This window comes from Yamadazyma tenuis, chromosome 7 (genome assembly GCF_029203305.1).
Source record: "Yamadazyma tenuis chromosome 7, complete sequence".
NCBI classification, from domain to species: Eukaryota; Fungi; Ascomycota; class Pichiomycetes; order Serinales; family Debaryomycetaceae; genus Yamadazyma; species Yamadazyma tenuis.
This window is the reverse complement of record NC_089467.1, coordinates 348,668-375,110: the sequence shown is the minus strand read 5'-3', so window position 1 is coordinate 375,110 and position 26,443 is coordinate 348,668. Positions and strand designations below refer to the sequence as shown.

At 40.8% G+C, this 26,443-nt stretch overlaps 13 protein-coding genes across 13 annotated transcripts; 6 read left to right on the top strand and 7 right to left on the bottom strand. All coding sequences in view use genetic code 12, as the record gives it.

The window, feature by feature from the left end:
• Window positions 1-18: 18 nt before the first annotated feature.
• URK1 (Uridine kinase) lies at window positions 19-1,542 on the top strand (the record flags this gene model as incomplete). The annotated part of the gene is made up of 1 exon (XM_006685366.2): window positions 19-1,542. One exon carries the CDS (start codon window positions 19-21, stop codon window positions 1,540-1,542), a length of 1,524 nt encoding a protein of 507 aa, XP_006685429.2.
• Window positions 1,543-3,071: 1,529 nt separating this feature from the next.
• ALT1 (alanine transaminase) lies at window positions 3,072-4,565 on the top strand (the record flags this gene model as incomplete). The annotated part of the gene is made up of 1 exon (XM_006685365.2): window positions 3,072-4,565. One exon carries the CDS (start codon window positions 3,072-3,074, stop codon window positions 4,563-4,565), a length of 1,494 nt encoding a protein of 497 aa, XP_006685428.1.
• A 50-nt stretch (window positions 4,566-4,615) lies between these two features.
• Window positions 4,616-6,499, bottom strand: GAA1 (Glycosyl phosphatidyl inositol protein transamidase complex subunit; the record flags this gene model as incomplete). Its single annotated transcript, XM_066158404.1, has 1 exon — window positions 4,616-6,499. One exon carries the CDS (start codon window positions 6,497-6,499, stop codon window positions 4,616-4,618), a length of 1,884 nt encoding a protein of 627 aa, XP_066014501.1.
• A 302-nt stretch (window positions 6,500-6,801) lies between these two features.
• On the top strand, window positions 6,802-7,542 carry PSN45_004949 (uncharacterized protein; the record flags this gene model as incomplete). Its single annotated transcript, XM_006685363.2, has 1 exon — window positions 6,802-7,542. One exon carries the CDS (start codon window positions 6,802-6,804, stop codon window positions 7,540-7,542), a length of 741 nt encoding a protein of 246 aa, XP_006685426.2.
• Window positions 7,543-7,549: 7 nt separating this feature from the next.
• On the bottom strand, window positions 7,550-9,364 carry PSN45_004948 (uncharacterized protein; the record flags this gene model as incomplete). Its single annotated transcript, XM_066158403.1, has 1 exon — window positions 7,550-9,364. One exon carries the CDS (start codon window positions 9,362-9,364, stop codon window positions 7,550-7,552), a length of 1,815 nt encoding a protein of 604 aa, XP_066014500.1.
• Window positions 9,365-9,465: 101 nt separating this feature from the next.
• On the bottom strand, window positions 9,466-10,257 carry PSN45_004947 (mitochondrial 54S ribosomal protein uL1m; the record flags this gene model as incomplete). Its single annotated transcript, XM_006685362.2, has 1 exon — window positions 9,466-10,257. The coding sequence occupies one exon, from the start codon at window positions 10,255-10,257 to the stop codon at window positions 9,466-9,468; it is 792 nt and encodes a 263-aa protein (XP_006685425.1).
• A 595-nt stretch (window positions 10,258-10,852) lies between these two features.
• PSN45_004946 (uncharacterized protein) lies at window positions 10,853-11,776 on the bottom strand (the record flags this gene model as incomplete). The annotated part of the gene is made up of 1 exon (XM_006685361.2): window positions 10,853-11,776. The coding sequence occupies one exon, from the start codon at window positions 11,774-11,776 to the stop codon at window positions 10,853-10,855; it is 924 nt and encodes a 307-aa protein (XP_006685424.1).
• A 354-nt stretch (window positions 11,777-12,130) lies between these two features.
• Window positions 12,131-13,657, bottom strand: PSN45_004945 (uncharacterized protein; the record flags this gene model as incomplete). Its single annotated transcript, XM_006685360.1, has 1 exon — window positions 12,131-13,657. The coding sequence occupies one exon, from the start codon at window positions 13,655-13,657 to the stop codon at window positions 12,131-12,133; it is 1,527 nt and encodes a 508-aa protein (XP_006685423.1).
• Window positions 13,658-17,112: 3,455 nt separating this feature from the next.
• On the top strand, window positions 17,113-19,935 carry PSN45_004944 (uncharacterized protein; the record flags this gene model as incomplete). The annotated part of the gene is made up of 1 exon (XM_006685357.2): window positions 17,113-19,935. The coding sequence occupies one exon, from the start codon at window positions 17,113-17,115 to the stop codon at window positions 19,933-19,935; it is 2,823 nt and encodes a 940-aa protein (XP_006685420.2).
• Window positions 19,936-19,994: 59 nt separating this feature from the next.
• Window positions 19,995-21,599, bottom strand: PSN45_004943 (uncharacterized protein; the record flags this gene model as incomplete). Its single annotated transcript, XM_066158402.1, has 1 exon — window positions 19,995-21,599. One exon carries the CDS (start codon window positions 21,597-21,599, stop codon window positions 19,995-19,997), a length of 1,605 nt encoding a protein of 534 aa, XP_066014499.1.
• A 191-nt stretch (window positions 21,600-21,790) lies between these two features.
• On the top strand, window positions 21,791-23,311 carry GPI17 (GPI transamidase component; the record flags this gene model as incomplete). Its single annotated transcript, XM_006685811.2, has 1 exon — window positions 21,791-23,311. One exon carries the CDS (start codon window positions 21,791-21,793, stop codon window positions 23,309-23,311), a length of 1,521 nt encoding a protein of 506 aa, XP_006685874.2.
• An 80-nt stretch (window positions 23,312-23,391) lies between these two features.
• Window positions 23,392-24,351, top strand: NUC1 (nuclease; the record flags this gene model as incomplete). The annotated part of the gene is made up of 1 exon (XM_006685809.1): window positions 23,392-24,351. The coding sequence occupies one exon, from the start codon at window positions 23,392-23,394 to the stop codon at window positions 24,349-24,351; it is 960 nt and encodes a 319-aa protein (XP_006685872.1).
• A 64-nt stretch (window positions 24,352-24,415) lies between these two features.
• Window positions 24,416-26,350, bottom strand: PSN45_004940 (uncharacterized protein; the record flags this gene model as incomplete). Its single annotated transcript, XM_006685355.1, has 1 exon — window positions 24,416-26,350. The coding sequence occupies one exon, from the start codon at window positions 26,348-26,350 to the stop codon at window positions 24,416-24,418; it is 1,935 nt and encodes a 644-aa protein (XP_006685418.1).
• Window positions 26,351-26,443: the final 93 nt, after the last annotated feature.

The window sequence follows — 26,443 nt, the reverse complement described above, 5'->3', positions numbered from 1 at the left end:
GGTTCATTGACTTTTGAGATGTCTGCAGTATCTAAGCTCAAGTCGGAACTGTCGTCCAGAATTTCCCCCGGGCCATCCGACACGTCGTTCATCAGTCCTTCTGTGTCCGTTGACAGAAACACTGAGGGATATTTCAAAGATAAGACCAAATACATCCCCCCATGGACTGAGCCCTACATTATTGGAATAGCAGGAAATTCAGGTTCAGGAAAAACTTCCATCTCTCAACAAATCATCCGTGAACTTAACCAGCCGTGGACAGTGTTGTTGTCGTTTGACAACTTTTATCGGCCTTTGACCAAGGAACAAAGTGCTAAAGCGTTTGCTAATGAATGGGATTTTGATACGCCCGACTCACTTGATTTGGATGCCCTTTATGACACCGTCAAGAAATTGAAACAGGGAGAGAAAGCCAGGATCCCGGTCTACTCGTTTGAACTACACGGAAGAACAGACAAGGTCACCACTATTTATGGGGCCAACGTCATCATCATTGAAGGATTATATGCATTGTATGACAAGAGATTATTAGATCTCATGGACATAAAAATATATGTTGACACCGACTTGGATATATGCTTGGCACGGAGGTTAACTCGTGATATTCTTTACAGAGGAAGAGACCTTCAAGGAGCCATGAAGCAATGGGAAACGTTTGTCAAGCCCAATGCTGTAAGGTATCTTAATCCTACGATGAACAACGCAGATTTGGTTATTCCAAGAGGGTTGGATAATGTGGTGGCTATTGACTTGATGATTGGACATATCAAGAAGCAGTTGGGACTAAAATCTTTGGCACATATTCGGCATTTGAAAGCGTTGGGACAAGATATCGAATTTGATATCCACCGGTACCCTAATCTCAAGGTTCTTCCTATCAATAATCAGACAATGGGAATCAACTCAATTCTTTTCAATAAAAATACGTTGATGTCTGACTTCATATTTTACTTTGATAGAATGGCCACCTTGATAATTGAAGCCGCATTGGATCAACTTACCAACTACCAATCGGTGGATATTCAAACGGATCCAAACTTCCCACCATTCAAAGGGTTGCAGCAACGAGACAACTTGATTGCCGTGACGGTCATCCGGTCCGGCGACTGTTTTGTCACATCTCTCAAGAGAACGTTTCTTGAAATTCCCATTGGAAAATTATTGATTCAGTCTGATTCCTTAACTGGTGAGCCTCAGCTCCACCAAGAGAGATTACCCAGAGGTATCGATAATCTTAAAAATAAGAAGATTCTACTTTTTGATGCCCAGATAATCAGCGGGGCGGCAGCAATCATGGCCATACAAGTATTAATCGACCATAAGATTGGGGAAACGGACATTATATTTTGCAGCTATTTGTCTACAGAAATCGGATTGAGAAGAATTTTGAGGGTGTTTCCCCGGGTGAAAATAGTGGTGGGAAAATTGAGCTCACTTGGAGACACCTCCAAATTCCCCAAGTATAATCCTGAACAATTCATAGACAGCAACTGGCATTTCAAAAATCGGTTCATTGACTCGTTATATTTTGGCGCCAAGTAGGATTAATAAGTACATATTATTTTTGAATTCAACCTCTTGATCAGGTGACGGACACCAACGCGAATGCAAACAGAAGAAAAGGAAATAGACACCAACCCCATCGTGATTCTTGTGGAAAAGTCCCTAGTTGATTATGGACTTTGGTGTTTGAAATTTCAACGCAACTGAGTTCCGCCGGTGGTGGTTCAATCCATGTAAATCAAGGTAATCTTGCTTTTTGTCGTCAGCGGGAAAAATAGGTATTTGTGGATCAGGTGTGTCTAGATCGCACACAGAATACTGTCTCTCCGGCTGCGTAAGATATAGACCCGCCTGCCTGGAGTGCTTTTCCATATCGGAAATGCTCACGGTTTTTCTTATAGGTTTGGCACTTGAATTGTCACCTTTGTCACTCTCGAGTAGGAATGCTTCTAGAGGTCCTCTAGATGAAGGTGATGTAGAAGGTGATAACTCACCGCTTGTAAAATCCAGACCCACAGGAACGCTCTCTATTGCTAGTTTGAAAGTCATACTATAAAATTGAAAAGAAAAGTGCCGGGAAGGAGAGGCATTATATATCCAGGGAAAAATACGAGCCCAAAATATGGGGTTACTTTTAGTCAAAATATGCGGGTTCTCAGACACACCCAAGATACAGGTCCTACAAGCCTTGTTTACATCAAGTGATTAGACGACTCGTCCCATCGGCTAAGGGTCAGCTCCCAGAGTTTGATAAGAACATGGGTTCCTCCAGTGATTAAGGAGGGATTGCAACTAGATAAGATTGATTGTTAAATTGCAGCGGGGCTAAATCCGTATGGCAAGCCACACGCACCTACAATAGCAATAGACACAGCGATCCCAGGCACCGCGTTTGCGGTTGCTTGAAAAATGTCAGAGCCACAAACACGATCTGGCACACGAGCTTTAGAGAGTTTTTCTGGAGCCTCACCCCACACTTCTGTAGATCATCCATGATGGGCATATCCCATTATATAGTTGGGGTGGTGATGTGGAAGGGAGTTATGGTATGAGGTGGGTGGTGTGACGGGTGGAATAATACTATTTGTTTTTGCCTGGTTTCCCAAAGCTCATGGTAGTTGTTTTTTTTCGATTCTTTACCCAGCTTGTGGTTGCAAATTTTACAAATATTGCTCAATACACAAATAAAGCTGCCATTGTCAACCAAGTAAATATTTATGGGTGAAACTTATATCAGTTCATTTGTATGTGGGTGTTTTTGAGAAGACACTCTCGTTGGGCTGAAAACCCTTTTCCGAACTCCTTATGACTAATATAACCCAACAAGACCGGCCACCATCGCCCATAATTTTTAAAAAAGTATAGCATGCCTCTGTGAATAGAATCACCTTCCCCAGAAACACACACACGCTTACTAGATCATTAGATTACCCTTCTGAGATGAAATGGCAAGGGATTTAAAGTCCGATTCTTTTCGCGATGTGTTTGTTGAAATCGAATAGTTAAAATCCATTGGGCTTTAACTTAGTATGAACAGAAGGTTGACCTTTAAACTCTCCCAACGAATTATGGGGGCTAGGCACATTAGCTTTACGCCTGCCAAACCGCTTCTCGCTAGCGAATTGAACCAACTGACTTTGGATGCAAAGTATGCCGTCAGAGGTAAGATCCCCATTCGAGCAGATGAAATTAGAAACCATATTGAATCCAATCCAAATAGCCACGGCTTACCCTACGATAGAATCATCAGCGCCAATATCGGCAACCCTCAACAATTAGACCAAAAACCCTTGACCTGGTACCGCCAAGTATTGTCGTTATTGCAGTATCCTCATATCTTAGACAAGGTCGACGCTTCTGTAATCCACGAGTTATTCCCTAAGGACGTGATCGAAAGAGCCAAAACTATCTTGGGTTCCACCGGATCTATGGGAGCATACAGCCATTCTCAAGGAGATAGCTACGTGAGAAAGTCAGTTGCAAAGTTTATTTCCGAAAGAGACGGATACCCAGCCGACCCTCAAAGTATTTTTTTGACAGGAGGTGCTTCTGCTGCTGTACAATACTTGTTACAGATTTTGTCTAGTGACAAGAACTCGGGCTTCTTGATCCCAATACCTCAGTATCCTTTGTACACTGCTACCATTGCTTTGAACAATGCTGTGCCAATTGGATACTTTTTGGACGAAGCCAACAATTGGTCAACAAATCCTACTCAAATTAGACAGTTAATCCATGAAAACAATGCCAAGGGAATCAACATCAAGGCTTTAGTGGTGATCAATCCCGGTAACCCAACTGGTGCTATTTTAACCAAAGAGGACATCAAAAATATCATTGATATTGCTGCAGAACATGGTTTGGTGTTGATTGCAGATGAGGTTTACCAGGAAAACGTTTTTGAAGGAGAGTTTGTGTCAATGAAGAGAGTGTTGAGTGAGTTGAACGAACAACACCCAGAATTGTACTCCAATGTGCAATTGGCTTCTTTGCACTCCACCTCTAAAGGGGTGAGTGGTGAATGTGGTCAAAGAGGTGGATATATGGAGTTGGTTGGCTTCACTGAAGAAGTCAGACAGGTGGTTTTCAAATTGGCTTCTATTAACTTGTGTTCTGTTGTTTCTGGCCAGGCTTTGATGGAGTTGATGGTTAACCCTCCTAAGCCTGGTCAGGAATCGTATGAAGTATATCATGCGGAGACCAGTGGTATCCACAGTGACTTACAAGGGAGATCTTCATCACTATACGCTGCCTTCAACAAAATGGAGGATATCACTTGTAACAAACCAATGGGTGCCATGTACTTGTTCCCTAGATTGAACTTTACAGAGGAGAGCTACCCTAAGTTGTACAAAGATTCTGATGACACTGGTGTGGTTGTGGATGAGTTGTACTGTGTCGAATTATTAGAAAGCACTGGAATCTGTTGTGTTCCAGGTTCTGGTTTTGGTCAAGTTCCTGATACTTATCACTTGAGAACAACCTTCTTACCTCCAGGTACAGAGTGGATCGAAAGCTGGGCTAATTTCCACAAAGAATTTGTCAAAAAGTATAAGGGTTAGAGATGCTTTTTCTTGTATTTATTATAACTTATATGAATATATTCCGACAACTATTGATTTTTTTTGATGTAGGAGACTGGGGCTTGGTTCTTGAAATCCCCAAGTCCACAGCTTATGGCTATGGATAACCAGGCAGGGAACCACCCAAGCATAACAATAAACCATGTCCAGCATTGAACATCATCCCAACTGGTCAATAAACCGGTCATAAGGTTCAATGTTCCATTTTGATAACCGAAGGCTTCCAAGTACAAGCCACCAGTGATGTAAACCACAAAGAATGGATTTGATACAAATAAACATAAAAACACTTTGATTTTGGCCTTATTATTTTCAATTGCTTGGAACACTGGATTACTTGACTTGATGAGTTTGGAGTTGAACTCGTCAACTTCTATGGAGTTTAAAAGCTGCTGAACAAATTGCAAGGGCATAGCCAAAAGTCCAATACACAAAGCCAATGAGAAGTTCAAGATTAACAAGGCAACTATGACCATTGCAATAAAGAACAACGAGAACGAGATCATTGAAAAGGCAAACTTTGAGTTAATATTTACCTTGGAAATGTAGAAATGCTTGGTAAATGGAGTCAGTGACAAAGCTACAACCAATGAAGTCATTGAAAGAAGAATCAAGTTGACCAAAGAAATTTTGTCCAGTTCATCTGTAGTTTGCTTGACCAAGTATGGCAAAAATGTCGACAACAAAAAGGATGATAGTTCTATCATCACAAAAAATTTCAAGACTGAGGAGATGTTAAGCAAGAAATGTGGAATGGTGAACCCACTGTTTAACATGCAACTCAACGAAGACAATGCAAAACTAGCAGCGATCAAGGCTGCAGATGGTAAGTAAGTTCCAATGGACACAAAGTATCGGGGTCCTAACATTAAGTAAAAGAAGAAAGACTGGTGAAACTTCTCCAACAAGTTGTTAACGGATCTAAATGTTTCGTCCACCACTCTCCCAATCTGGGTGATATCATTACCACCCAGTGTTCCTTTCACCTTGATGGTAAAGGCTTGGATTTGCCAGCCCGAAAATGACTCACAACCGTTACTGGGGGTAACAATACCAGCTAGCGTTAAGCTAACGATTCCTTTCAAGAAGGTCTTCAACCTAGTTAGATAATCATTTCGTGTCAACTTTTCTCCTTCAGTTTGCTGGATGGATATATGGATATTTTCGTGGTATGACACCAAGTTAGCCGTGTTTAACAAGTCTAAGTTGGGTAATTGACCATTCAATCCTTCGTAGTGCATTTCATAATATTCGAAATAATCAGAGTCACCACCATATTCAAGAACAATGGCAGCTTCTATGGACCCAGCAGTGGTGTCCAAAGATGTATGGTAAGCCTCAACCCAAGACCGTAAGGATTTATGTCCATCCTCGCTGAAAACAATAATGATGTTCTTAGACCAAATTGACATTCGGTTGAAGTAACGAGCTAACGCTACTGCCAACGATGCACCACCCAAATTATACTCACCATCCGAAGTAGTCCATGGAACCGACAAAACCATGGCTTCCGTATCGTCACCACGAGCGGCATGTAGAATTGCATACATATTATCTTGAACCGAAGGATCATGTAAACGATGATATGCTGTCTTTAAGCCAATATCTTTCAACCAGCCTTCTACCACCGCGTTTCTTTCATCAATTGCAGCACCTTCAAAGATCTTCAACTCATTTCGATACCCTCGAACGATATTCCATTCACTTTCTCTGAAATATGAGGTGACTTGTCCTGGCATCAATGCGTTCTCTGAAATGTATGATTTTCGATAGTTTCCATCTATGGGTAACATCAATAACCAGATCACACTGGCAAATGAGAACAACAAAGAGATCCATGGCAACGCTCTCGTGAGCTTGGGTACCAAGTCATGCTTGTGGACCGCTCTCAATATTGTCTCTGCGAGAGCCATTTTGGAGAAGACGTGGTGGTTCTTTTTCAGTGATTTACAATTTTGCAAACATCGCGAATCGCATCTTGACTAGTTTAATGCTGGTGACACCATATTACAAACAAGTGCTCCAGAGAATACGGCGTCTCCCGTTCGATTCCTATACACAACAATGTCTTCAAAAGCATGCTCGACAACAATTTCTGACCCCCTTAAAGTACAGCTATAGTCACAGCGGAAAACCGGTTGATGCCAAAAAGTACAATAGGTTTATCAAAATTTGTGACGAGATACTTATCTATGAAGATTGGAATAAGCTTACCATGCTTTTCGATTATATATTTAAGGATGTCATGGGTAGCGAGTCTTATCCCGAGCAATACGGAGCTCTCAAAAAATTTGAATCTTATAACTATGACCAAGTGAGAGACATCTATCCACAGGTGCACTTGTTCAAACGACTTGATGTACCCGAAAAATACCACCAAGAGTTTGACAAGGAGTTAAAACAGGAGAAGGATGATTTTCTGTTGGTTAATTACTTCAAATTTGATGCTAATACAATACCTGATATACCCTTAATCTCCCGAAACCAGCTTAATGATGAGCATGAAAAGGAGGAGATGAAGAAGGTACTCAATCATGTGAAGCAGATGTATAATTTCATTGCTTCTAAAGAAAACATCACCCACTTGAAATTGAGGCCAATGGAGGTTACTTATCCAAGTAACAAGTATGGCTTACCATTGCATATAATTCAACGAGACAAGCTCTTGAAAGACAAGCTTATTTATGTCAAATCCGTTGTCAATCGATACAAGCCTATTCCTGCTTCCATATTAGACCAGTTGGGACAAATAACAAATGGTGATATAAATCCCCACTTTTTCACGTACATGATCCAGAAGAGACGTAAAGTGATAGTGAAAATTAAGGGTAACAAAAAGTTCATTCCCGACAGCAAAAACATCGTCAAGATTTATAGGGAGTACTTGTCAAAGCAGTTTTATTACGACCCAAACACTGGAAAATATGAGACGAGCCTGGTAATGTTTTACCAATAAGTTGGTTTCATAGTTGAAAAATGCAGTAGTCTTTTTTGTTTGTGTCTAACAAGCATCCGAAGTTCCTCGAGTCGTCAAGAAGGAGATGTCTTGGATCTTGACTCACAGCTTTACTGCTGTAGGTGGGAGTCATATTATTTCGCAACAAGGAAAAGGCATTATAACTTTGTAAATAGAATTCACCTTCAGCCGCAGCCAACACAATTAAATTATCATTTTGCATCTTGTAGCTGATTATCTTCTGAAACTCAAGAACTTTATAAATGATTTCTTGAGGTTTCTTAATATCGAAACTGGCAACTTGAACGGTCGTGTCAGTTACAGAACATATGAAACTGGTATCATTGATTATTTTGAATTCTGACACAGGATTGATACTGGAATCGACTTGCACAATACCTGACATGTGTATAATTGAGGCAAAGTATTTCTCAAAGTCCAAGAAAACTTCTTCAAACAAGTCTCTTAACGTCGAAGAGATGTCAACCACATTTTGGCTGGCCAGAGAATTGTGTATCAAATCATTGGAATCGAGTTCCAATTTGAGGTACTCAAATAATTTCGACAGAAACAAGTTCAGCCGAAAGTACTTTATCAAGTCGGTATGGTTGGTATCCACCGGGAAGCTTAGCTCTTCTCCATTCTTGTCCTTAGTCAACAAGTCAACAAGATACTTCAGCCAATTTAGGAACTCATTAAAAAGCTTTTGTTCTTCATTCACATCCCAAATAAGCCTGTAGAGCACTTTGAAATATTCCTTGGCGGAGGTGTCGATCTTCTCTACAGACTCAAGGTTGATGCCGAAGTTTCGCTCGCTATCGAGTTCGCTGAATTTTATCACACTCTTGAGCTCGTCAACTAACACAATAAACTTCTCTAAGTAGTTTATGAGCTTTTTGTATGCAACATTTCGAATAAGGTCGTAGGTTCCGTTCCCCAATTTCCCCAATCTCTTCCAGCCTCTTTCACCATACTGGTTCAACCAGTAATCCACCAACCCAGAAGGAACCAAGTTCGTCAAGAGAATATTAGTGAACGAGTTGGCAACCTGATGATGTGCTTTATCAAGATTCTTTTCTGACTCTGTCATTAAGTTATCATAGAAGTTGGAAATATACCTGTCGAGAATAGTGAAAAATTGTGGTATCTCGTCTACCATACTTTGCAATTCGATCTGGAAGTTGTGAAGAATATGTTTCATTTTGCAGAAAATCTTGATGATCTTCAACACATTAGGGTTTTGTTCAACAGTAACATTAACAATACCTAGAGAACCGTTTTGAGACACCACGTAGAACTGGTTAAAAAGACTTGAACCACCATACTTAAGAACCTGGAACAGTTTAGGAAACGACAATTTGACAAAACTATTAAAGATAAACGATAGCTGGTCTTCTGAGCTGACTACCATAAAGTTCAATCCATCGAAATTTGTGAACTCTTCTACCAGCGGTAAATGGTTTAGAATATCAACCTTGAAAAGCTCATCGTCTTCAATAAGCTTGTGGTTCCCACTCCAATTGATAAGCTCAATTGAAGATATAAACTTGAACTCTCGTAGCAAAGCACCATTATTAGTGTCATAGAGCTTGCACAACCCATCAACACCACTAACACAGAAATATTTGCCATCAGGACTCCATGTATGATGGAGGATGATACATTTGTTGTTTATGGAGTAGATTCTTTCGCCATTTAAACGAAACACCCAAATGGACATTTTGTTCATTGACAACGCTAGTAAATCCATGGTAGGACATAGACTAAGGACAATGCCGTCCGCAAACCCCACGATCCTAGCTTTCGAGATGACTTCAAACATGCGTAGTGTTGAACAGAGATTAGGCACCGCGATGGGAAATTTGATGAGACGTTAAGATTCGGATGGCGAGAGTTTACTTATGTACAAGAATAACCGAGTAACTAATTATTGAAGTTAATGACGATTCCGGGACCCTTGGTGGATGATATTACGGTCTGGCCAATCAAGTTGGGTTTTTTGGTTCCGGGTGGTTGCAAACTGTGGATAGTTTTGGATGCTTCGGTGATGTTTTCTAACACCTTTTTATCGGAGAAATCACATCTAGCGATGGGGAAACTCAAGTGTCTGTCGGTTTGTTTGAATGGCATAGTTCCCATGTTGCTCTCTATCAAGGTGGGAAGCTCTGTGGCGTCAGCAACATTCCCCTTCCTGGGCATACACATCAAGTTCTTAGGACCCAATATTCTTTGGATCGATTTTAACTCCGGTAATACATCCAAGGTGGCGTAAGAATGGGTGAATCCCGATACATCCACTTTTCCGTCGGCAATTTGACCCACCAATTCGGTTCCTCCCATCAAGAATGAGCTGGTATCCACATTCATTTGTATAGGGTCGTTTGAGAACACCAAAATCTTGGAGGATGATACAGGGTTAGGTAATTTCAATAAACCCGATAATGGCTTGGACCCTCTTTCAGGTATCACCGTGATCAATAGACTGATGGTGCTCTTGCTGGCTTGTTCACCAATTTCTGCACTTCTCAAGTATCTTAAGGCTTTTGGGATGTCCATGTACAAAGGATGTAAGGCTGGATTCTGTTTGTTCCTTCTTTTGTCTTTGATAGTCTTCTTTAATTGTTTCTTAGGATCTGCTCTCGGTGCCCTTAAAATGCTGGATGTGGACAAGGACCGCACAGTCCCTTGGCCGAACAGCTTAAGAAAGTTGAACATGGTTTGACAGAAATTTCGAAAACTGAAAATTTTTGCAAAACACTAATGCGACTTTCTTCAGACTTAGCAGGTAGAAGTTTTTTTTGGAGATCTTACAGCTCATTTCACGGTTAAGATCTTTACTGTTTGGCTAGCAAATTAGAAGTATATATAGCAAAGTCTCCAAAGTCTATAACAGTAGTCCTATAAGGCCTCAGAGTTAACGTGTTGGAACAAACATAAGTATCAGGTACACTTTACTTGGTAGAAGTTAGCCAGAATTTTGTGAGTACACGAGTTCTCTGGATTTACTTTAATGGCCTCAGAATCTGCCCTTCACTCAAGACACGAACACTGACAAAGCTTTGGCCCAAGAGGCTCCGTCCACACCATGGATAACCAACTTGGTTCTTTACGCGGATACCTCAATAACCGGATTGTGCTGAATGATAAACCAAACACTTTATTCCCTAACTAAACAATTACAGGGTTATCTATATTTGTGTTGTTGGTGACAACGGATAAAATGGCTGTTCAGACTCAAGGGCTTGCTGTTCAATTAAATAATTGCAAAAGCAAGTACTCGGAGAATGAAAGCCTGACTCGTTTCATTCTTCTAACTACCATCAGCAGCATCATCACCAGTATTTGCATTAGGTTGAGCTGTTTGAAGATTTTCAATGCTCTGAAGCGCCCGAGTACTTAATTGTTGAAGAATATGCTGGAAAAGAACAGTTAATTGGTGAACAAATAGAGCGGGTAATTCTTCACGAATCATAGTACGTAAACCGTCAACTTCAGTACGCATTCTCTCTTCCATACCAGTCATTTCTTCACGAATCACAGTACCCAAATCACTCGTCGTATTGATCATATTAATCATGTCGTTTCCCATTCGTGCAAAAATTCTTGAGAATGATTGAGCATCTCTGTGATGTACGAAGAAAATTGGTTTGAGCGCTTGTATAATTGATACACAGGTTGCTGCACCTGTAAACCCATATTGTCTATAAAGCAGGCGAAGTGCTGGGTGTCTGAGACTTTCAAGTGAAGTTATCTCCTCAGTGAAAGTAACAGGCTTACCGTCATCGGTATAAGGCAAAACAAGACTGGCATTTTGGGCTTTAACTGAGTTAGTAAGACGGGCGTATATCTGTTTCAATGCTATTCCTTCCAATCGGTTGAAATTAAGAAGATCCAAGTATTCGAGAAAAGAGTCTTGGGCAGAAGTAGTATTGTGACCAGTAACTTGTGCCAACTTCTCTCTGATGCTCTCCCCATTAGCTTGAAGAAGGTCTCCAAAGGTAGGAAACCCTGATTCCCACTGTAATTCCGTCGCAGGATGCCAAATGGGTGATCCATCAGAAAGAGATCTGATGTTCCCCTGAAACGATTGATCACTTGGGTTACCCTTTAACTCGTTCATAATGCTTCCCACAAAACGTTTAACAAGTGCATCCCATTGGGAAAGTACAAGGTTACGAAGTGAGAGACTGTAGTTGGCCTGGTCTTCCTTTATTTGGGGTGCTGAGTTATTCATGTTGTTGGGAAAAAAAAATGGGTTTGTGGTGTATATCTTTTTTTTTAGCTGCAAACGGAGAAGGTATTTTGGTATTGTTGGTTGTCGCACGCCATACCAAGGACCCTGAAGATGTGTCATATACACGAAAGATAAAGGTGTCCTAAAAAATCATCCAATGTGTATTACTTACAATCACAGGGTCGTTGCAGTGGAAGAGATCTGGTACATTTCTGCCGTCAACTTCACATGCTCATATTTACGAGTAGATAATGAAATCACTCGTACACCAAGAAAGAAACCATCACTCAGTAGCAAAGCACGCGATAGAAGTAGTATTCACAGAGACATATATTTCTTGTAATTATTGCAAACTTAGTAAATACTCTTGGATTTAAGCTTCAAGGGAAACTTGATCCCTTCATTTTTGAAGACCTTGGCCAAGCTCCTCCGCTTTTCCATCAGTGATAAAGTGTCACAGGATGATCTGGGCTCCGACTTGGAGTCAAGACGAGACTCGACTCTTGAAAGAATGGTCGAGCTTCTTTTCCTTGTCGCCGTTTGGGCCAATTTACTGGTTGGTTTTTTGCGGGTAGTTTTGGACTCGTGATGCTTACTATGCTTGGGTTCCTTGTGGGATCGAAGAGACCACATGCTTGGTTTATGAGATAATTCAGAGATCTGAAAGCTGGTATCATTGGTATCGTTGCTAAAATTAGACTGGTTCATCTGGTTGCTCGTATCATCAGAGTCGTCGTTAAGGGAGTGGAAAGAAGAATTAGACGAAGAATCTAAATCGACATCGAATTGGAAGGACTGGGTATCGATATCCTTCAAATGAATAACCGCGTTGATCTCGGGGTCGACTGTCAATGGGTCAATAGACTCGTCGATTTCAAACACTGGGAATTTATGGGTAGGGGGTTCCAAAGTGTGAGTGTATTCGGGGTTAGATTCAGGCTCGGGATCCGGTTGCGCATCTTGAGAACCAATCTGTGGGTCGGTTGACGAGGAAACTGATTGTGTGGATTCAGAATTGGTGATGGGCCCATTCTCTGGAACCTCTGTAATCACCGTACCCGCACTTTCTTCATCTTTGCTCTGGTCGCTTAAAGAATCCCGGTTATCCTTCAAGAAGGACACCATATCAACGGATCTGTTGTTGAAGCGGTAGCCCTTAAAGGTGATATCATTGCTGAAAGGAATTTTGCGGCCAATATCGTTAATAGAGTCGATGGATTTGTTTTTGAAACTTTTAAATCGGTAAAAGAAGGACGAGTTATCCGTAAAGTCAGTTTCAACAGATGACTCTGATAATGCAAGTTTAAAGTCTGAATCAATCAAACTTTGATCAATGTCGATTTTCTGATGGTTCTTCAACAAAAAGTTGAGCAAGTTGATGTAGTTGGGCAAACCCACCAAGCTGTCACAGGAAAAGAAAATGGGCTGGAAAATGATTGAGAAATTCAACAAGGACATTTTGGTGATGTCGCTGTGGTCCAATAACCTGGAGGTGAATGCTATCGTATACATGAAGATGTGCAAACTTAATGAGTTCAAGTTGTTGTTCATAAACCGGTTGAAGTATTCCCAATTGAACTTTTCGTCAGACAATTCCTTCAATTCCCCAAGATCCAACTTGGATATATCAAAGAATTTGTAGTTGGTGGTTAAAAGCTTCTTGAGTAAGGAGCACACATCATAAATATTAGCCTCGGGTAACCATCTATGGTACCTGTGTAAGGAATTGTAGTACTGGTTAACCTTCTTCAACGAGCCGTTGATTCGGAAGATCCCTTCGCAGATGTCGTTGTTTATGAAGGCGTATAACTCCAGAAGAATTAGTGGGATCCTGAATTCGTCTCCGTCTGGAGGGCTCACGAGTTTGAAGACATCAACCATGGAAAAAGGAATGCAGGGGTAGGTACAAGTTGCGTGTACGATATATGGTAAGAAAGCGAAGGGGAGGAAGATGAGCTTTGTGGAGGCAGAACTTTTGGTTAAATAGGTATGCTTTGATGTTTTGAATAGCAAGATGCAAGTTCAGGTTCAAGCGCAACACGTAATTCTGTGACGGTGACCCAATGAACAAAGGGATACAAACAATGCTGGTAATCAGCTAAAGTACTATTACCAATAAATCTAAAGGAATGAAAAGAAGGGTGTTTTTGTATAAATGCAGCCCCCCAGAAGTCACTAAAAAGGTTAAAAAGAGTAGAACCAGCGGAGAATACGCGATTTTTATTTGGTTTTCCTGCAAAATCGTGTAGTAAATCATGCGGGTAAAGGCATTAGACGAGCACGACGTATTTGGGGTTTGAGCCGCCCGTAAGTAAGGACGAGCTGGTGGGGGTTGTAAGTGCCCAAATACTGGTCACGAGCGGGTTGTGATACTTGTTATCGGAACACCGTGCTTGTTTTGGAGTGCTGCCGCCCTGGTACAAGGGTTTGCAACTCTGCGCACCTTTTCGTAGTGACAGCCGCGATAGTGCATTAGCGTGTACCTTTAACAACCCGCTTGGGTTTGATCGGCTGCAATTTTGGGAAGAGTACCCACGCAATTATACACATTATTTGATGGGTGGAGAACGGGTTTAAGACAAGGTGTGTAAGGGAATGTTTTGTTGCGGGCAACAGACGAATTCATAGATCGCCCAAATATTGTTAACGTAGGCTACAATGCACTTCTCGTCTGGCATAATTATGTGCTCGTAAAAGTGCCCGGTTCTAATTATGTTTATCACATATCAGTATTTTTGCCAGTGCCTTCTGTCTCGACTGCAAGAGAATTTTCAGTCAAGCCTTTCATGTCCACTGGAATCAGTAGTTTTCATGGGATTCTTTGTCTCTGCTAAATTTTATAAGCGTATCACCCGAATGCGTGCGTGGACTGGAAACACAGCATGCAAATGTCCAAATAGCCAGATAAAAGTCTTGGAATCGGAATGACTCTTCTGCTCCAGATTCGAAAACTTGACAGTTTTAACTCCTTTTTCAAAGATCGTAAATTTAAAAGGAATCCAATGCAACCCGCCCACCTGGTAAGTTATATATATTGATTGTTAAGCAATTCTAGTGCATGGATTCTAATATCAAAAGAAGCGCCATTTATTCTGTCTAGGCCTTCAATTGGAAAATCAGTAAGTTACGTTTTAGAAACCATAATCGACATTATTGAGAAGTAATGTTCAAATAGAATGGGATCAACTGTATGATTCACCCCAGGAAATACCATCTAATTGTCGCTTGGAACCTAATTGCCCTTCTGTTTACGGTCCAACTCCTGCATGCTGATCAAAAAGTAGTCCACGATAGTGTTTCTAATGAATGGAACTTGATGTGGACAACTCCGTGCAGGAATCAAGTCGAAATATGATTGGTCCCAGCTGGGCTACAACAATAAGGTTCGTATTCAATTTAAATTCGGAAAAGCACCCCACAGCCCAGTGCCTGATAATTTGACTCTTCCCAAGCGTCTAATACTTCCCAAATGAGGACTAAAAAATATTTACATTCCTACACATAGATGAACTAACTTAAAGGTCCATGCGATAAACAAACGATAAATAGTAGTTTACCAAACCGTCCACCAAACTCAAGCACTGCATTCTAGTGCATGGACTCATACTTGGTGGTGCTGAGTATCGATAGGATTAAATTGTCTATTTTCCAAATAGATTTCGCATCTCAGCAAGATATGCCTGTACCGGCGGCCGTCGAACTGAGTGCACGTCTGCCTGTGAAAGTATCAAATAAACTTTCAGTTCCACAAGAACACGATTTCTATTCCAAAAAGAATTTGTAGAGTAACCCCACATTAGGCCAAACAGAAGGAAATTGTGGGGAAAGCATGGTAAGGTGTACGAGAGTATGCCCAATTTATAGGCTATCAATGATATGTATACCCAAGGGATAAACTAGGCATCTACGAGGTGTTTGTGTACTAGCCCCGCTTCCCCCGTGAAAGTTACCGGGCCTACCAGCAGCCAATCGTCAACCATAAACTTTGGGCCCCAGAAGCTAATAGTTTGAGCATTTCTCTTGCAAAAGCCAACAAGAAGTTTCAAAACTTTCACATTTATTGATTGGTTACAGTTGTACGTCATGAATACCTTCAGCTACATAAGAAGTGGAGTCGTATGCATAAAGCTCCCCTAATTTCATGTGTCTTACCTGAAGGATGCTGCTGCTGAGAAACAAAAGCTAAAAAATGTAATTGTAATATAATTGAAGGTCTAACAGGCGCTGCACAAAGGGGGGTACGCCAATAACCATGAATGTGGTCATACAAACTTAATGACTATTTAGCACAGCCACCCATGGTTGAAACGGTTGGGGCATGTGCCTCCCAGTTCAGCTCAAGTGACGTTCATGCCCCATTTCTTCGTCAGCATTTGACAACAATGGACGTTATCTGGGAAATTACTGCATGGACCAATTACCTTGCATAACCGATCTGCAGCCGAGTGTTCTAAAAGTTCCTTCTTAGATATGGCGATTACCACCTATCATGGTTCAGAGCTTGTTCCAGTCCTATGTACGCATGTAATAGAAGATAGTTTGTATGTCCAAGTCCAAGTCGAATGACTGGCATATATGATGCTGCACAAGCATGCAAGCCGTAGAAGCCAGATATAGAATCCATGCATGCTGCGGGGCCGCACAACCGGTGCGTTCAGCTCAATTATTTGAAGGGCGGAATTTGGTGGACACACACGCATCCTCGTACCAATTTTCGCTGCAGCGACGCTTGCGGAATTGATTGCTGTTTGCGTTAGTAAATGAATTGTGGTGTCTCCAACATTAAACAACACCCGAACCCCACCCCAGTGCCCAAATAACGCTAATTTGAACGAGAGTCACCATCTGAGTATTAAACTATTGAGTTCGGTATACAAAATTCTAAGTAGAGTCAGTGTCAAACCTTATTTCAAACTTGCCAGGCCACACTTAACCTTCACTAGCGTCATTAGTTATGTAGTTTTAATTCAAGCGTGTGGGTGTTAGGGGTAACTCGTTTCTTTTTTTAGCCTTTCGCAAGAATCTTTTTTAAATCTCAAGATTATCTGACGGTGTTTTCTAGGCTCTTTTTTACTACTTGCTTAAAAACATCATTCAACTGTTACAACCCACCTAGTGGTTCTCCCTTTATTGTCTAAACGTGCCTGGTGTCCTCCACCGCTGAATAAGTGACTTCTTTCCACATACCCTTCCTGCCGGTTCCGGCAACTGTTAATTTCAGATCTTCTAGAACAATATAATTCTGGTTTCCATCAAAAGCCTTTTCTTATTCCACTTGAACCCTTCATAGAAACTCCGGACTGACCTCAGAAAACCTTGTTCCCAAACCTTGCTAGATGTCCTTCAATAATAACTTTGTTCCTGACAACCCGTCGCCGTTGAACAACATTAATATTAACATCAACACTTCCAAAGAAAATTCCAACAAACTACGGTACTCAGACGAGAACTCAGCAGAACCCTTGTTCTCGATCGACGAATCCCTCGATGAAGAATCGGAACAGTCATCGGTTCGATCGTTAAACTCCTCTATATCCTCCACGGGCTCACCCCTAATATCTGCTTCCACCGTTGGGAAGAGAAGCCGGCTACTAATGGATGACGATTTCAACTACAACAATAAGATAGACAAAGATATTCAGTCTCCAGATAACTCGTTCATGACACAGAACTTGGATTTGACCAATTTTCCATTATTCAAAAAGGCTCCAAATTCCTTTTACAACAAGATTATTTCCCACTTGAAGCTTGTTACCTACCACCCGCAGTCGTATATCATTAAGAAAGGGGACGACTCGAAGTCCATGTACTGGATCTTAAAAGGCACGGTATTGATTACCAGTTCCGACGGAGAGTCTATTTACAGCGAATTATCGTCGGGCCAGTTTTTTGGGGAAATTGGTATTCTTTTCAACCGTCCCAGGACTGCAAATGTCATAGCCAGGACCAAGGTGCTTGTGGGGGTACTCACCTCGAAGGATTTCAACATCGTGTTGCGGTACTTTCCGCTCATGGAAAGACGTATAAGAGATGAGGCCCAAGAACGGTTGGCAATGTTGGATAAAAAAACTAAACAACAACCTCTGCAACCGGTTATACCGCCCTTGACACCAGCGGCTTCCTTGACAACCGCTTCCAACGAAAGCATGCCCCACGACAAGGTGGATGCTACTGTTTCCATCAATCTGTTTATCAAAAATCTACCTATTTTTCAAAACCTCCCTTCCAATATCATCCACAAGTTGTGTTTGGGAGTTGAGCCCTTGACCTTCAAGCCCTTTCAATACATTTTCTACGAGAACGATATGGGATCCAACATCTATTTTATTGTCAGCGGACAAGTTGAAGTGGTCAAGTTCAACAGTGAAAACAATACTGAACAACCGATTGCCAGATTGAATAACAGCAACTACTTTGGTGAGATGTCGTTCTTATCCTGGATTTCCAATAAACCTAACTTTAAGAGATCTGCTTCTATTCGGTCCATCACCAATGTCGATTTGATTGTCATTCGGTCCAATTTATTGAAAGATCTCTGTATTGAATACCCATTTTTAATCGACCATATGCGATTCACCAGTGAATTCAGAAACAACGAAAATGAACATTTGGGTAACTTCGAAGCCAGAGAAGACGATGAGAAGGTTGACTTTAAGGGCTTCGAATTCAAGTTTGATTTCAAACCTTTCCATTCCAGAAGTGTAAGTCCTATTCCCCCTAGTGCAATCGCTGACAAAGTGGACCGAAGTTCTGATAAGAAAGAAAAATCCAAACCAAAGGCCATCAACCATTCGCCAACACAAATGTTGGTTCCTTTGAGTATCAAGCCAAAGAGACCTAACCCAAGAAGATCAATTTCGTTGAATTTGACCCCTTCATTGAATGCTACTCAATCTCTCAATCAGTTTCTGTCTGTGGAACCTGAAATTGTGTACATGCCTGTGAATAAAAGGTTGAAGTTGAATGATTCTAAGTTGAGAAGAAGATCGTCTATTTTGTCCCATAATGGGGCTCTTACTGATTCCATTTTGCTTCGAATCTTTGAGTTTTTGGATCTTCCTACTCTTATGAAGATGAGATTGATTAACAGAAGATGGAGACAGTTGTTGTATCTTTCTCCCACCCTTTTCCAAACCCTCGATCTAACCCCGTGGAACACATCGGTAGATGATAAGTCGTTGATGGAGATTGTTAAGTTTGTTGGGTCTAGACCAAAGCTGATCAATATCTCCAACTGTTTCCATATAACTGACGAAGGCTTCAGTTATATGGTGAACGAGATTGGAATTTCTGGAAAAATCCGGTCTATCAAAATGTCTTCCAATTGGGAAATTGGTGCTATGGCCATTATGGACTTGACAGTGCCAAGTGTTGGTAAGAATCTCGAAGAAATCGATCTTTCCAACTGTCGAAAAGTTAGAGATAATGTTGTGGAAAGGTTGATCGGATGGACCGAAAAAGTCCCAAGCCAAACCCCGGAGGAAGTGCATTATGATAACGACTTCGATGATTACGAAGGCATCGGATGCAAAAAATTAACCAAGATCAACTTGGGATACTGTAAGCATCTTACTGACAGAGTCATGTACCATATTGGAGAGTACTGTAATGATAGATTGACTGCACTTGACCTAACACGATGCACAACCATTACCGATAAAGGGTTTGAATATTGGACATATAAATATTTCCCAAAGTTGACTACTTTATCTTTGAAAGATTGTACTTTTTTGACGGACAAATCAATTATTTCAATTGCTAATTCTCTTCCTAACTTGGAGAACTTGAATCTAAACTTTTGTTGCCTGTTAACAGATATCTCGATCGAAGTGTTATGCATAGGGTGTCAGAACCTTAAATCCTTGGACTTAAGCTTCTGTGGAAGTGCTGTTAGTGATTCTTCATTGTTGACGGTCTCCTTGAGTTTACACTCCCTTACCAGTTTGACACTTAAAGGGTGTATCCGTGTTACCAGAGCCGGAATAGATTCCTTATTGAGTTCCAACTCTTTATTATCTTACTTGAATGTGAGCCAGTGTAAAAATTCGAACGTTTATCCTGGCTCCATTCCAGCACAGAAGTTCAACGTCAATCCCGAAACTAGGAGTGCTTTTGTGACTGCCGGAAACTCGAATAAGATCATTGAAATTGTAACGTGATAATGACATTTTTGTACATTTACTAAATCATTTTTAATTCTTGTGTATTATAAATAAGGCTAACGTCTTTTCTTCTTTTTAGATTTATCTTCGTAGGTAATACAACCAGCAGGTACCCCCTTGCCAATCAAATACTCGTGAATACTCTTGTAGTGTGGACCTTGAACTATAGCCTCTATGCCCTCTCTTGTGTCTTCTAGAGTACTGGACCCTTGACATAAATTTCTCAAGTCTTCTGAAATTACATTAGGTTTAATGCCAAAAGGGATGAAGTTCTTCACCCTTGTAATGGTTTTTCTTCCAATCTTTGTTTCACAGACAATGTCTATTTTTGGTAAGTCTCCCTTTTGAACCTTGCATTCATTTGGATCTTCTCCAGGTTGCACAACAATGTACCTCATAGAAAAGTACTTCAAGAATTTGACCACAAGCTCGCTTCGGGAAACAGAGCCTCCAGGTATAATATCACCAAGAATGCCATCAAGTTTGATATTTTGCGGATTACTGTCGATTAAGTTCTCCTTTTTGATGTAATCAGAAATCAATGCCTTGATTTCGGGCGCTGTGTACAAGTCGTCATACTCCTTTCCAACCTTGTTGAAGAACATTCTGTATTTGTTGGTTGGCTGGTACAATTGGATCAAGTTGATTGACAGTTTATCATCTTTTCCTGAATCTTGCTTCTTCAATTTCTCTATTTTGTGGGTGATGAACTCCTCTATGGTTTTGTCCGACTTAGGAATAGTGCTGGTTATAGTCAAATCGTCATCCTTTCCTTTCACCAGAATATAATTTAATTTGCTCATGGCCTTCAAAAACTTTCCAGTTTTCTTCCAGCTAGTCTTCTTAATGTTTTTGTACTTGGAATCAAGAATAGGTAAGTTCTTGAGAACATGGCTAGCCATGAAATTGGAAGCGTTAATTGGAAGTTGTATGGTATCGAGTTTGATGGATTGTAGAAGTGCCCTTACAAAGAAGTTGTCTATATCTTGTACATGCAACTCTTCTAGCTCTTGGGATACATCGTTTACTTCTTTGAATTCTTCTTGAGGTTGTTCCTGTTCTTGTTTTTGATGCTCTTTCTCATCTTCCTCGACCATTTCTTCTTCTTGTTCAACTTCTTGAACTTCCTCTTCTTTCTGCAGTTCCTCCTCCCAAGGTATCACAATCTCAATTGACTTTGGAACCTTTATATCCACAAAACGATTCAACTCACACAACTTATCGTCTATGTGATGTAAAACCTCGACTGCCACACCCGAGGTACCTACAGTTTTGGAGATATTCCTTAAATCCATCTTCGCAATACCAACAGCTTTGATTACAGAAGGCGCATCGCTTCCTGCAACTCCGACAACAGTTCCACTTGCTATTCTATGATCAAATGGTACCCCACAACCAGGTAACATTAAGTCAGCACCATTAGCTAGAACACCAATAACGTATGAGTTGGTCACCACAACAGGTAAAATGTAAGGAGCCTTCCATAAAGTGAAAAGACTAGGATATAGCTGTGAGTTTCTAGACTTGAAATAAAGTGGGGTTTCGTTCTCGTCGAAATATATGGTTCCCAGGTAGTTTTGAATGCTTTTGAAGGTGGCTTGCTTAACAATTAGAGGCAAAATCAGGAGGGAAAGCTCTTTGGGAATGTTTTCTTGGGGCATGTTGTATATGTTGCATATCTCAGTATACAACTTCCGTCTCTCGGACGATTTAATATTGGCCGAAGCCTTCGGAGCCGGATCCTTCTTGAACATGAAGCTTCGCTTGCAACAATTCTCCAGATTTTCAAATTTTGGCTTCGCGAAACTTTTCACAACACGTCAAAGAAATAGATCACACTCAAAGCATATTCATGAGTGAAGAGAAAAGGCTGGAGACTTCAACTGTCAAAATGGCGGCTCCTAAGCTCAGATCTGAAAAGGTTTTCTGGATCAGGAAAGTTATTGCACTTTACTCGATCATCTTGGTGGTATGCGTGGGTTATCCATGGTTCTTGTATACTACTTCAGTCCACAGAGCCAACTTGCCTATTGACGACTTAAATGATGCTATACAGCAGTTAAATAATGTACGTGTTTGTACTTCCGTTTTTGTGGATGCTGAAGAAGATTTCATTTCCCAGGCACAACTTGTATTGGATTCCAAGTTGGCCACAGAACACCCGGCACTCAATGATTATTGGTCACTTAAGTTGATCCCACTAGTGGACTCAACTATACTAGACTCCCGAGAAGACTACCAGGTGTTGTTTGGCAGGGTAGACGAACCTGTGGGCGCTTCTTCGGTAACTCTTGATGATAAAGTATTGGTATTCGAGAAGTCTTTCAGCGAGATGGACTCAAGGGCTATCCAAGAACAGTTAGCAGACGCTTTAGTCAATGAAGTTTTTGAACAAGAAATCGAACATTTTGAAGCCACCAAATCTTCCCACCCTGAAAAGCTGAACGTGGTGATTCCATATTCTTCCAAGTATAACTTGATTTTCTCCTTGTTCGTAGAGGATGGACACCCAGTCAGCTGGGACACTCAGACGATCCAAGACTTACTCAGTCCACTTTTGGACAGTCTTCAGCATTATGCTAACTTTACCATCTCCACCCAAGTGCAATATTACTCGAAGTTGAACATCAAAAGTGAATTTGATGAAAAAAGTAATACTTACAAGGTAAAAGAATCAGACTTATCAAACTTTATCAACTTTGGTGATTGGAACTTGAACACCAACGACATCAACCCTTCGATTAATTTCATTATATACTATCCTTCCTCCAATCATCAAAACCTCCCAATGGTTATTGAGAACTCCGAAACGAATTCTTTTTTGGTACCTCAGTACGGTGGGTTGCACATCTTCAACAAGAAAATCGATATTTTAACTGATGATAATGAGGTATACATTTGTGATGTTGAGTTAATTGAAATCATGGAAATCTTCTCCAGCCAGCTATTCAAGCTCTTGGGGGTGCCATCTAAAAGCTCCCAGAACTTACCTGTGCGTGTGGACGCATTGACAAAGCTCTCTATCTTGAACAACTTGCAACACAGTATCAAGACATTGAGCTCTTTGATCAAATTGACCAACGAATTACACGAAATCTCAGTACCTGAATTGACAAAGGACTTTGTCAACAAAAGTTTACAGAGTGTGAGAACCTCCATCCATTATCTCATGCTGCAAAACTTCAAAGGAGCTATGGTCGAATCTTCAATCGCGTTGAAGAACTCGATATCTGCTTTTTTCGATAAAGATATCGTCCAACAGGTTTACTTCCCCAGTGAACACAAGCTCGCAGTATTTTTACCACTCCTTGGACCTCTTTGCTCGATCCTACTTTTTTCAACATTAAGGCTCATTAAAGAACTCAGAAAATAGGTTTAAATTAATACAAACAATGCATCTGGTATTTGCAGCCTAAATACAAAGACGCGCAGAAAAATTTTAATAAGATATCAATGCCAAAACTCTTAGTGAATACAGTTGCAATAGGAACTGTGGGCATTACTTCCTACTTCTGGGGACTTGGAAGTAAGTCCAAGACTCAAGAAAAATCTGAGACTAAAAACTTACCTGTTCCTTATACGCCGAAAAGTAACTTACCATCTCTGGTGAATCCACAAGATTTCTACAAATATGGATTTCCCGGTCCGATCCATGATTTGCAAACAAGACAAGAATTTGTCAGTTGTTACGACAGAGCTAAACGAAACCCATACTGGATCGTCGAACATATAACCAGAGACTCGATCAAGTCTACCCAAGGGGTTGATAGAAAGAAATCAGTGTTCCGAGAAGACGAGCAGATACCTGTGAAGTTTAGAAACAGATTGAGAGATTTCTTCAGAAGCGGCTACGACAGAGGCCACAATGCTCCGGCAGCAGATGCAAAGTTCAGTCAGGAAGCCTTGAACGAAACCTTCTACTTGACAAACATTTCACCGCAGGTGGGAGAAGGATTTAACAGAGACTACTGGGCTCATTTTGAAGACTTCTGTAGGAGACTTACTGGGAAGTACGACCATATTAGAATCATGACCGGTCCTTTGTACTTACCTAAACAATGTGCTGATGGTAAATATAGAGTTGAATATGAGGTAATTGGTTCTCCTCCCACAGTTGCAGTTCCAACTCACTTTTTCAAATTAGTAGTTGGAGAGAACAACAACAGCGACCAAATCAGTGTGGCTTCTTTTGTGTTACCAAACGACGTGATAAGTAATGATGACCCGTTAACCAAATACCAGGTCCCAGTAGAAGCCTTGGAAAATGCTAGCGGTTTGGAGTTGCTCTATAAAGTGCCTCCGAATAAGAAGAAAGACTTGTGTAAAGAAGTCAGATGTGAAATTATTGTTAGGGAGTTCCCAAAGAATGTCAACAATGCCATGGCTATCTCTGCAAAGTTCGACAAGGCCTAAGTCAACTATTCTGGCATAAATATTATTCGTGTCTAAATTAAGTAATATAAGTTATCATTAATCGTTAGATTTTGCTCTTGATCTTCTCAAGCCTGGAAGTTCCCACTCTTTCTGTATCATTCTCCTCGTTGAACAACTCACACAAATGATCAATCACTCCCCATCCGTACCCGTTTGAAAACCTTCTTCTTACTATGATATTATTATGAGCATCAGGAGGAAGTCTAACCAAAATCTTTCTCCAGTTGAGCTCTTGGTGATACTTTCGGGCTATTCGTACTTGTCTCTTCTCTCTGTTGAATAATGCTCGTTCGTGCTTCTCTGGAGGTAAGTCGGTAAATTTGTAAAACTTGTCATGGAATATTGGCGAGTGCCTAGACTCAGGATTCAAGATATAATTCTGGTTAGGAATGGGGCTTATTAAAGTGTTAATTGCAGACTCAATGACTGAAGCTTTGGGAGGAATGTTCAAATTGGGTATTTCTTCGTCATTGTCTGACGATAAATCGGTCTCTTCTGCATCATCCTGAGACATTGCCATCGAATTATCATTCTCTTCGTCTACGCCAAAAGACGCATCACTTCCTCTAGCATTAATCCTTAGAATCTTATCGTGGAGCCTCCTTCGCTTTTTGTCACCCACATCCCAATTGAAGTTCAATGAAATGAATTGCTTGTACTTGTCAAGAACATGAAGTTTATCATTATTCTTCACGGCAGGAATCTCTCCTACAGTTCGATCATTGCCATGCGTTTCCTTTGACAGCTTCAAGTCTTTGACGTTGTCTAGGGTGACGTAGTCTAAGTATAGCAATCCACTGGTTCTCAATGGTACAATACCATCGTTGATGATATTAGCATATATGATTAGGTTTTTGCATTGTTTCATGAAGCTATGAAGCATATCAGGAAGCTGCTCCAACAAAGGCTTTCCCTTTAGTTTTCCCTTGCTCAAAGTGAGGTCTCTACCGGTTTTTCCCAACGTTCCCAAGTCCAATAACCAAGAAAGTAAAAAGCTGATTTCATTCAAAATTCCCAAAAGAGGACTGGCCATGAACACCAAGTTGTAAGGTTGTATGTTGTTTCTAGTAAAAAACTGGTGGTCATTGTCAAGAATATACTTGATAGAATACAATTGGGTCAATCCACCAAGAGAATGGCCAATAAAGGAAATTCTATCGATATTGACACCTTGACTCAAGAGGGTTTCAATGAGCTTCATTAGATACTTCCCTTGATCAGAGCCCATACGCTTGATCCCTCTTTCTGTTCTTCCAGCATTACCACTGAATCCTTTTACTAACACGTTATCTCGAACATTAGTTTCTATCATTTCCTTCAAATACAACATATCAGCGGTCAAGTTCGAAAAAATCCCATGTGTAAGTATGATCAAGTGTACGGGTTTGTCGTATGTGGGAGGCCTTGACCATAGCTCGTCACCCGTGATTTTTTTCACTTGTAAACACGGACTGAAACTTTCATTTAACTTGATGTACTTGTTTACACTTTGACCTGTGAGCGATGTAAGAGTCGCTAACGGGCCATGGTTGAGTTTCTTCATGCTCTCTATATTGCTGCCAATAGTCATATCGTATAGCACAGTGGTGGCCTTGGAAATAACTATCTGGGAAATCACATCGATGTACCAGCAGAATTCATCACCATGTTCACTGTCTTGTACACTCGAGTTATCGTTCAATGGAAGCTTGACATTGAACGTCTGACCGGGTTTTAAAGAGTTCTTGAAATGTATCTCCCGTTCCTTCTGAACAAACTTCTTTCGTTGATCGTAATTGACGGGTACAACATGACAATATAAAATAAAGGGTCCATTTAGCATATGAATAGCTCGTATGGTGGTCTTCTCTATGTTTTTCAACCGCAAAAACACGTCGGTGACAGTCTTGTCCTCGCGCTGGTATGTTACCACATATCGTATCACTCCACCTATGGACAAGGTATCTTTGTCACGATACCAGAGATTAGGATCGTTCATGCTGAAAAGTAAGTGCTTACTCCACTGTTTATGGAAGTCGCGGAAATGTGAATTTGAGAGCGCAATATAGTATAGAGGTTCCAACGTTGGTAA